At 37.2% G+C, this 11,433-nt stretch overlaps 1 protein-coding gene across 3 annotated transcripts; it reads right to left on the bottom strand.

The window, feature by feature from the left end:
• Window positions 1–1,903: 1,903 nt before the first annotated feature.
• LOC116263373 (uncharacterized) lies at window positions 1,904–10,236 on the bottom strand. Of its 3 annotated transcripts, none has more exons than XM_031643085.2 (13): window positions 9,993–10,235; window positions 8,834–8,893; window positions 8,656–8,709; window positions 8,504–8,564; window positions 8,280–8,356; window positions 6,200–6,249; window positions 5,439–5,521; window positions 4,429–4,499; window positions 4,183–4,342; window positions 3,754–3,908; window positions 3,574–3,672; window positions 3,194–3,276; window positions 1,904–2,241 (listed from the first exon to the last, which is right to left on the bottom strand). In XM_031643085.2, the coding sequence occupies exons 1-12, from the start codon at window positions 10,029–10,031 to the stop codon at window positions 3,202–3,204; spliced, it is 984 nt and encodes a 327-aa protein (XP_031498945.1). In that variant the 5' UTR covers window positions 10,032–10,235; the 3' UTR covers window positions 1,904–2,241; window positions 3,194–3,201. The 3 variants fall into 3 exon arrangements, with proteins under 3 accessions (XP_031498945.1, XP_031498946.1, XP_049936259.1); XM_031643086.2 differs by lacking the exon at window positions 1,904–2,241 and adding an exon at window positions 2,960–3,092 and having other exon boundaries at window positions 9,993–10,236; XM_050080302.1 differs by lacking the exon at window positions 1,904–2,241 and having other exon boundaries at window positions 3,009–3,276.
• Between the last annotated feature and the right edge of the window lie 1,197 nt (window positions 10,237–11,433).

Here is an 11,433-nt window from a genome sequence, read left to right as displayed (position 1 = left end):
CTACGGTGATGTCACAGCAAGAATAGATACTACCCTTGATCTTTGCCAAAAGGCCAAGGAAGGTACATGTCACATTCAGAAGAAAATCGTAAGCACAAAAGACCGTTCTGGAACGAATCGAGAACTGCATCTCAGAAACTTATTTCCCTCAAGACTTACCTCAATGGCAGGCCGAACAGAACCCACCAATAATTGTTCCTTATGATTAAAAAAAAAAGAGAGAAAAGAAAAGAAGGCTCCCAACAAAGAACGATGCCAGGTGAATCAACCAGACCATGAAATCAATCATATCAAACATGAGTACTGTAAACAAGACCCCTATGTCAAGAGGAATGGGGGGAGGATTGGCTTAGAAAAAATTCGCATACAAAAACCCAACTTCTTGTCCCGACTTTCACCAAAAATAAAGAAACAAGCAAAACGAATTAGTGAGCACACCCATGAATTTTTGGGCATAAGGATCGCAGAAATCAGAAGAAGTAGACGACGACAACCAAGAAGACAACCTTGTTTGTGTCCAAAGTATCGAGAGTTAAAAGAGTTTTAAAGTGATAAACTATTATATTCTTAAAGTAATTCCGACAGATACATATTGCGAGTCCTCTCTCGCCAGAGAGTTTCAATCGCATCCTCCAATTTCAACCTGTGAGTGGGACTTGCAGTTTGCACTTGGCGCACTTTTAACCTTTGTCGCTTTTTAACTGGTGAAGAGTGCAATGCGTATTTTTAACTGGTTGAAGCCAAATCTGTTTCCGGCCAATATTCGGTTGTTCCTTCAAATGCCATTGAAAACATTTACCAAGAATTAAGCAGATCTCCTGCACAAGTTAAACTTGACGCCGAACCTGAATGAAATTATATGTGCCATTTATATTTTATGTAATTTCGCAATAGATGACCAAGCCTGCTCGGTAAGTAGATATGTTTTTAATCTTAGCTACAGTGGGGCAGCCCTCCATACTTGCTTGGATGGCTTTTTAGCTCATGCTCTTCTAATGAGGTTAAGTCAACTGGCTGGACGAAAAAATGGCGACAATGAGCGGTGATAGAATAATCACAATGTCTAACAGCCTTGTCTAAGCCGATCCAAATTTACTAAAAATTACAGACACATATTTAAAATAAATGAAGAACATGTATGACATACACTGTTAATTAATATATCAAAGGGAATATTAGATATGATAATAGCATGAACATCTAATCACAGTATTGCATGGCCGATAATATGTGTTTATACAACTGAATACATGGTTTAGTTTACTGGACCATATTGTACAATAAGCGACAATCCAGCGAATCGATTTTAACGTACACATGTTCATATTATTGTTACTGTGTTTTTCATGTATAAGGTTACATTAGCAAACCTCAAAAACGACTCAACTTTCATGATTCAATACAAGAAAAAACTTAATTCTTGTTTTCGTGCAAACCTAGGAGGATGAAATTGTAAAGGATACTGGTATACAAACTATACAGATATAGATTCATTACCCACACCTTTTTTATCTTATGTTCATGATTCAATATAAAAAGTGTGCTCGGTTCCTATCAAGTGTCCGAGTAGTTACACTTTGTGTTCTGCATAAAATTACTCAACGAAGGCCGGGAACCTTCCTAGTTTAGTCTGTATCTACTTTCAAGTTTTCTACGGTCCGCCCTTAGAATTTGCCTTTCTGACTGTGCTTAGCTCGTGTATCTAATGTGGTCAAGTAAGAAGGTTAAAAATAAAAATGGCAAAGGAGCAGTAAGCAAGTTGTATAGTTCGAAATTTAATACTTATATTCTGCTAAGACTATGCATTTTCCCTTCCTTCATTTTTTTTTTTTTTGGCAGTTGTTGAAGCATTTAGCAATATTGTCACCATTAAGGGGAAGCTAAGCTTCTTCTTCCAGAAAAATTAAACTAGAGTAACTTACTTTTCATGCATAAAACTTAAAAGATATCTTTGGGAATTTTAGCGTAACCTTACGTAAAGTTTACAGAAAATCTTGAATATTGACGCCTCCATAAAGGCCACAGCTCGCAGCCCCAAAAACTTAAACATGAAAACTACTGCTTCTTGGTCTTTTGATCGGAGGAAAGCAACCAGCCCGAGTCGGTGCTTCTTTCAGGTTGCCGTCTTTCCTCAACAAACAAGAAGAAAGAACTCGAAGCAACCAACTCAAAACAAAACATGCATCCTTGCCTAGTCGGTTGGGCCACAAGTTGACCTCCCTTGCTTCCATTCCGTTGGACCTACAAGTCAAAGACCATAAACCGGTTTCAGACAATTACTCGAACAGTTGAAACACATGATGCTGTATTTGGTACATCGATCGTAGAAAGCAGTTGTTTGGCCACTTGAACCCTAAAGAAAAACTTCGCACGGTAAGTCATCTTATATGGATGAAATGAAACTCGTGGTATAGGTACCGTACAATCCCTGGGCAGTTAAACCAACGTACTTTGGGTAGTTAAACCAACGTACTTTTCCCTCTTTCCTTCAGATCTAACTCTCATTAGCCGCAATCTTTCCTTGTAGCCTTTTGGGGCTTCAAGTCGGATTTAGGCTTTCTTGATAAACAATTAGGAGTGGTGCTGCCTTAGATGGGTGCCACACGACCCCGTGAGTATATATGTCAGCAGAAAGAAATTTCCCAGTTACCGGAAGGAAGAGAAATGGTGGAGATGCATGCCGTAGACACATGTAAACTTAAACGTGGATAATGTAGAAAGGAATCACTGCATTGCCTCCTTTCCTCTTGCTGTGCACTTCCGGCCAGTGCATGGAAAACGATCCTGCTATTATGTGTCGAAATGGCATAGTGGTCAAGTCTACTCATGATCAAAAGTTGAATTGACCAGTTTGTGGGGTGCCTTAAATTAGCGACCTTCTGCATGAAGTCAATAATCCAAATATGCTAGCACTCTGCCAGTGACAATCTTGGCAAGGAATGAGCATGTAGATACTCAATTGCAACTCTATAGACCTACAGACATATCTTCAAAAATGATTGGTCCCGTTTCCCAAAACTGAGTATAAGTTGGCTAGAATCTGCCATAACTAATTTCTGTAAAAGATGACTGTGAATACTCAAATTATGATCCTGTAGATTGCAACATGAAAAATGTGTGGCTGTATCAGCTTCACTGGATTGCATGAATGCACAAGTCAATGAAAGATAAATAACACATGCAAAATCTCAACCTAGGAGGTCATTCCCGCAAATGTGATTGGCTTCTCAGACCTGAATGAAATCCTTGTGTGTAAGCTGCATTCTTCAAAACCATCTGCAGTGACATGGTCAAAATTCAGAAAAGATCCATTCCCCATGTAGATGGGTCAATGTTTGTGCAATGAAACAATATATCGAACTTCATACAAAGCTCATTTGCTTTTCAAAAGTAGGGATAACCATAGAAACTTAAGCAAAGACCCCCAACAACTAACCAGGTGTATGCAGCTTTTCTAGCTTCAATCAAAAACAATTGCGAAGGAAAGAATTGCACACATTATTTTTGAAGGTGACAGCAATATTTAAGACTATAAAATATTGAGAAGAAAGGCATGATTGACTTGATACTCACTATCAGGTTCTCTAGATCTGCACCAAGTCGCTTTTTTAAGCCAGCAGAAACAACAGACCCTAGCTGTTCACCATGCAATTGAATTGACTCCTTATTGACCTGCAAAATTATAGATTTTAAATAAATGAAAGTTTGAGTTATATAATTAGCATCCTACAAAGTTCTAGAGATGCTTGACACCTCTGATATGACCACTTCTGAAGTTCTAGTAATGATTTCATCAACAATTTTCTTGACATCAGATACAAATGCTAGATTGTCCGTGCCTTTGTGTTGCTCCTCAGGTTTCACTTTCCTCTTTTCAGGCTTAGATTGTGAAGTCCCCTTTTTCAACTCTGCACTTTAGAATTGCATCAAACAAATTACGGAACCACACTTTTATGTTCACAAAGCTATTTCTGTAGTAAGTAAATCATTATTTTCTTCAGAAGATGCTCATACAAAAGGTTGTTGGTACTTGTAAAAGTCTGCATAGTCATATACAAACACTTCTTTTATTCCGTACAAACACAGATAGCAAGATAATTCATCCATTCCTGCCACTAACCAAGATTGGCTTATAGCAAACTGGAAGAAATTAAAAGTACTACAGTGCACTCTTAAGCTCACCCATATTGGTTGTTGAATTGCTCCCTTCAGACATACAGGATCCAACTGTTGGAAGTTCATTATTGACTGGCTTCAGCGACTGGCCTGGAAGACTTGGTGCCTCACCAGGAACATAAGCAGCAAGATCAGGAGGTTGATCCTTTCCAATTGGAGGATTTTCCTAAACAAAATAGTAAAAGAACGTTGGTGGCCACAGAAGACAGTTATTGTTTACTAGTTACACTTATATAATGGATAATGACTTGCCTCCAGGTCTACATAACATGGACTTCTTCCGATTGAAACCAAAAACTTATCAAGCTCAGAAGCAGCAAGGGCTGAAGAAGCAAAAATATGTTGGAAGATATATTAGCATCTAAAGACAGATAACCAGCTAAACATCAACTCGTGCAGAAATTATATTTCCAAAGGCTTAGGTTATCATCTATTAAAACTGCAACAGTCATCCAAGTACAGAAACAAAGTATAACTAGAGAATGTGTTTGCATATGCATGTGCATGTGCGAAGAAGGATGCAACCGAAGGAAGGTGCAACAGCTACAACCAAAACTAGTGAGCGTTCTTACTAAATTACTAAAGATCCAGACCAAGCTATAGAAGTTGAGGATAATTAACATGATTCTACCCGACTAAACCAAACTCTAAGTTATAATGTTAATACATATTTCTCAAACTTAACAAGTTTCGTCCAGCCAATTCCTTTCAGAACGAGGACTCATTTTCATTTTTGCCATTCCCTCTTTAATTGCCTCCTACACTCTCAGTCAGACGCAGAAAGTACATAAAGAACAATATTAGTAGGCTTTCCAACAAAAAGATCCATTCAAGAGCTTCTCGCCTAAATTTTCGCTCCATTATAATCACCTTTTTCTATATCCCATACCCACGAGGTGCAAAGATCATTGACATGAGCATATCAAGAATATCCATTATTCAGTGGTCTAGTAATAACCGGCACTTGCAAGTGACATAAAGTGTAGTTTATATCTGTATTCAAGTAAATACATGTTATTTTTCTACTTTTTTTAGGCACAAGATATGTTTAGGCGGACCCTTACCAGACAAGACGCATTAAAATCTCGGTCTTCAACCACAAACACTTAAGTCTAAAGTTCAATCAACAGGTGGACAGAGCTCTTGCTAGTTACTGTTTCTCCACTTAAGAAAAATATACACAAGAAGTGTGACATGCATAGAATGCATGTCCGTGAAAGTGCTGAGAAAACTCTTAATTTTGAGAAGGAACTGATACTTACATATAGTCATCTCATTTGAAAGAGGATGGAAAAAACATCTTTTTTGAGCTTTGAAACCTTGATCCAACAAAAGTCCAACAGACCTGCAGAGAGCAAAAATGCATAAAATGGGTATCCAATCTAGCTCTAGTGACAGCTGGAATGAAAAATTTCTCTCCAAGATAATTCAAGTGAAATTATACCAAGAAAGCACATGACCACTCACAATGAACTACGCTCCCAAAATAGAGGAAGAAGACCAAAACATCAAGTGAGTTTATCAGTTCAAAAAATGGTTAAGATAAATCAACAAATATGAAAACTTATTGGTCAGGACAAAATTCAATGATGTGTTTAAAGAACAAACATTTCTAGAAAGCAAAAACCACAAGAGCCCAGTTGTTATTTAAGTGAATGGCTTATCATATGCAACTGTATTGCTTAAAACCTTTTGAGGTTAAGCACTGAAGACTATACTTGCAAAGGAAAAGCTGTTATTGGAGCACTGGCAAGAGTGGCTACAGCTTACTCTCTAAAGAGTCAAAGATTTATTTGGAGATTTAAGATACTTATAAAACTTTATTTGTAACCCATAATTGCTGTTTGATTTCTTCTTCTTCTTCTTTTTTTTCTGTTTTGACTCTTTGGCATCTTTTCCCCATTCTTGTGGATTAACCTGCTAGTCTGCTACCTTCATATTAAAAGAGACTCGCCGTTCTGAACTAGCGTAGAAAAATAAAAAGAAAAAGAAAAAGTAGGCGAAACAGTTATAATTTACTTACCGTGCAGATTCATTTACTAATGCAAAAGGTGTCACAGACCCTAATGGCACCTGCCAACCAAAAACCAGCAAAAAGAAAAGTTGAGACGTGAGGGCATAATGCCAAAAATATGTAGAAGGATCCTTGATATGGTATCCCAACAAAGGGACCTAGAAGAAAATACAAAAAGACATGAAATGCTTATACGATATAAAAACAATTAAAGAGTTCAAACTATCCACTGAATGTATCAAACATTGGAAGGAGTAACTATTCATAAGCAGGTCCTACCATAAGACCACATAAGAATGTGTCTGCATTGGGATTTGGGACATAAAACCTAAACTAAGCACATTGTTGTTCTGAGATTACCTTTTGATTGAATAAGCAATCCCTAGATGAAGAAAAATAATACAAGGCAACCGTGTCCTTACATAAAAGATACACTAATTTCTTCTCCCTATAGACACATAAAACAAGGATGATTGTCACTCACGCAGACTATTATATCAGTGCAACCTGATAAAATGCAGGTTCAGTTCATCATCCCAGATTTTACCATTGTAAAGTAGGAGACAATGCCCGATCTAACAGCGCAAACAGATCAAAATTTACAGGATTCCCAAGCAGTGATAGTGGATCTGAATGTGTACATGGATTTAAAAAGTAAATTTATCTACTAAAATTGGTTTTGGTATGGAATATGGATTAGTACATCCAACCTCATTCATTTCGGAGTGATAAAAAAATCTGATCAGTTATTGGTAAAATTATTTTAATAGGACTAGGAGTGAAAATGAACATCAGACCGAGTTGAACCCCAAAAATCGATGCTAATGCATTCAAATCCCTCAATTAAATAAAACAAAAGTGAAATGCGCCAACAGGACTTGCACTAGGAACACCAATCAAAAATAAAAATTTGGAAGATGGCTGCCTTGCAGAATAGTCAACAAAAGATTTGCTATAATATCTGCCAAAATTTACTTCAAAGATATGAGGGGGCCTCTTTCTAGGACCAGTCATAATAGCCTTCACCAGTTTTCCTTTTCCATTTAAAGCACTTAAATGTTAACCTACTTCATTAACCCCCTTTTGTGCAGATCAATATTATCAAAATCAGTGTCTAAATTGGGACAAGTAGTTGGCTAATTCAGAGTATCAGGTGAATCAATCCGAGATTGGGCGAAATTGGTCAAAAGAATATCATATATTTCTCTAAAGTTAAAAAAGACAAAACATTTAAAAAATAAGAAAAAACTGAAAGTGAATGAAGTGTGCCTTATGGGACCATGGAATCGGCAGGTCAATCCAATTGATTCACCAGCAATTCAATCCGAATTAGCTCATTCAGGCTGATTTTGAGAACACTGGTGAACATTCAAAACTTTGCATAAGAACAACCCAAAACCATGTAGCCCTAGCCTAGCAATGCTAATTATTGTTTTTGGCCTTTTGGACAACCCAAACCTTATGTCTTTCCTTCACCTAACGTCTAAGAAGTAATTTGTAAATAAATATTTGGAATGTATTAGGAAGCGTTGTTATTTCCACGTCAAGAAAATGATTGCTTTCTTGAGAACAATATAGTCCTTCTATTGAAATTACATTTTCCGTACAGTCATAAAAAAGGTTTTCAATGGAATAATAGTGTGCAAAAAGGTTCACCAAAGGTCTGAAAGTTAGATCATTTGGATTTGGTTTAGGTTTCTCGTATCAAAGACTTTTCTAGGTTTACAAATTCATTTTGGTATATATTTCTACTGATTCAGTGATTTAGTTTTAGAGTTAACATCACTAGTTACATTTGAGCCATATTCAGAAGGACATTTTGAAATGACAAAAAGAAACAGAATCATATATACACAAATTCAGCCCAGATGTGATTCTTCTGCACCTTGTGTTGATCTTGTGGATTTCTAATGGGTGAAAACCAATTTTCTAACACTTTCATCACCCAAGTAAACAGGCATCTATGATCTAAGTTTCTAACCAAGGAAATTGTGAAGTATCCAGATGGCTTAGAAAAATCCAACCTCTCCTATATGATGCACGGCACCATGGGCATGTTTCTGTTTGTAAAAGACTAGGAGATGCACACCTGAAGTATTTCCTGAAGAGCTTCTTCAGGAGCCATCCGCAAACCTCCTTTTCCCAATCCAAGACGCTGAGATAAGACTGCAAATTTTCAAGTCACAGACCCTTTACATGTGGAGCTAAACCAAGTAAAGCAACTAAGTTTTAAGGGCACAAACACCATGTAAGAATACAAATGGTGACCTTAGTTTATCAATTAAACTCATAAATATAATTAATCACAGTCACCTTTTAAGTCAATAGGAGTGGTCGCCAAAGCAGATACAATATAAAACCGATGTTTTTTATCCTGTAACACTCAAAGATAGGAACAACAGATAATCATATACATTTCACACAAAAAGAAGAAATCAAGTGATTCTAAGGATTAAAAAGCACACCTTCAACAGTAAGTTTTTGCTTAATGCACCCTCCAAATGCCCAACATGCTTTGCCTAATGTATGACCAACGGTAAACTGTTAGGGAAGAAAAGAAACAAGAAGAAGGCGAATGATCGGTGTCGGTAGATTCTTATCTACCGCTAACAAGGACCAATGTCAACATCATATCTTATTTACCTGAGCTTCAACAGTCAGAACTGCAGGATGACTGCAAGTGGAAAAGTTAAGTTGAAGTTCCTACAGGTTTAACAGGCATCCATTAGTTTATGAAACTAAAATAGATCTAAACATATACAAAATGGTCCCTCAAGTTAAAGTAAAAAATCACTGATTACATCAACCTTTTGTACACACAATATAAAGACGGATCATTCCTAGGAACAAGTACATTCGTACTTAATACATCCATATCAACATGTCAACTGAACACTTTCGAACTCGTTGAACAAATACAAATTCTGAAACATTCACCAGTACTAAAAAACTGTGTAGCACAAATATCAGACTCGTAAAGATGCAGGTTGAGTCACAAGAGTGAACATAAGTATGTTTTATCGAAATTTGAATAGAAGTTTCTCTTGGATCAATCATTAAAATATTCTCTGAAAGGAAAAATATACGTATCAATAACGATCTCACATTGATCTTAGCCTTGACAAGTTGTTGGGGAAGCATGTCGTTGCAAGAAAACTATTGCCAAGCCAAATAACCCATTCTGATCCCAACAGAAATGGACAACCAAAAATTCTGTGTGCATTTTGAATTGGCCCCATGGTTGTGAAGCTGGTGACTCTTCAATTATTTTTTCAAGTTTCCACACACCACAGACATAACGTGTGTGCTCTTGACACAGCTCAATTTGGACGTCAATTCCATGTCTAGGTTTGGTGTATGAAAGGGCTCCTGCAATGGGCAGCCAACGGTTCGACAAGGTGATATAATGATTAAAGGCTGAACATTTCTGCAGATTTGACTGCATTGAGTACAACAGTTGTTCAACGAAATCCACGAGAGGGAAGATAAGTGGATCAAAATGAAGCTCGTGTCCTCGAATCGCAGCGGAAACCACGAAACTTTTTCTTCCCGCGTCAAATTATGGCCTCGAAATTAGCGTTTTGACGGCAGATGTTCCTCATCAAGCACGGGCGCACGGCCTTCCGAACATTACATGATAAAATGGACAAATCGATCTTCCCCACTCTGAGATACTGGATAAACTCAAAGTTATGTATTTAAGGCTGAAACTTCTGCGCCACAAATGCCTATGAATTGAGAGAGAGAAACATAGAAAGAGATAGAGAGAGGAATTGGGTATTCATGGAAGGACGAGGGAAACCTTCAAACGCTGCAGGAGTTGGTCCTTGGAATAGCTCATGATGTATACTGTCGCTGCCGAATCTTTCGCTCCCCGCTGCCGGAAACCGCGAAACAAGAGAGGCGGCCCAGTTCGACCCCCTCTTTCTGACACTCTTTCGCAGGCCAACTCACAAAACAAGATCCCGTTGCCTCCGCTGATATACGTTCACCAATGGGCGGAGAGGAGTAAAATGGTCGCACCTTTGCCCAGCGTAAAACCCCAAGGTCCTGGCTCGCTTCGACGCTTGGGCATGGGAGTGTTTTGTTTCTATTTTTTGGCAATAATAAATTTTGAGCTAGGGGCCAATTTTTCGACTAAATGCATATAGTTTTTAGCAATGATTTTTTTTTTTTACTCCGTTTGGCCACATTTTGTAACAACTAGATTCACTTCACTTCCGAGCTCGGGTCCTTGTTAAGCGAATTCCAACCTGCTCCTAGCAGTTTCAATTTCAATCCTGAAAAAGGCTAGAACCAAAACAAATAATTATGGTATTGACCTCTTTTATAAACCATTGAAGCTAACACATTTGGTAGCTGACATATTTCAGTTTCTCTCATTCATCCGGCTTCTCACGCACACAGCTCGATATGCTTTAAGCTGCTTTAAGCTGCATTATTGCTACTACTACTTAGTCAAAAACAAAAACTCTGTGTACATCTAAACCACTTAAAACCACTTAAATGAAAAACAAAAGTCAAACAACGTTACTTCATATCAAAGAATATTTTGAACGATGCATTGATATGTTTGTAATTATTAATTCAAGGCAAGGTATGTCTTAATTTAAGTTACTTTTATGAAAATGTTGAAGTTTTTTTCTATTGGAAAGTTTAGTAGTTTATAGCAACTCTTTTTTTACAAATAAAATAATAATATTGAAAACTATATGATACTTATCTAAAAGCCCTTTTATATGTTGAAATGATTTGAGGTTCTATGGCTAAAAACTTACATGTGAGATCAGATGGAAGGAGGGTCTGACCTTAAATTTATGAATTTGAGATTCCTAATGAATTCAAATCACCTCTAGTCTGAGATTCAGAGCTATCAAATACACTAAAACGATTTGTACTCGACATTTGTTTGGTTCTATAACTTTCTAGCAAGATGATTGCTAAAGGGGTGTTTGGTGAACAAGAAGAACGTTTCAAGGTGTGTTTAGTTGGAGAAATTTATTTCCACAAATTTGTTTTGACATTACACAATGCACCAAACACTAGTCTTTTATTCCCACCCTTCATTTTAGTAGAGTCTTAAGAACTCGAATCCAGTTGATGAAATAATTATTGCCAACGATTCAACACATAATACATGATTCATCGAGGGTCACTTACTAATACTAATATATTTGAAACAATCCTGGTTTCTTTCCTACCGCAAGTTGCATAAACTGGATCGAATAATATTCTTTCAACAT

This window comes from Nymphaea colorata, chromosome 10 (assembly GCF_008831285.2).
Source record: "Nymphaea colorata isolate Beijing-Zhang1983 chromosome 10, ASM883128v2, whole genome shotgun sequence".
NCBI lineage: Eukaryota > Viridiplantae > Streptophyta > Magnoliopsida > Nymphaeales > Nymphaeaceae > Nymphaea > Nymphaea colorata.
This window is presented reverse-complemented; position numbering and strand designations above follow the sequence as displayed.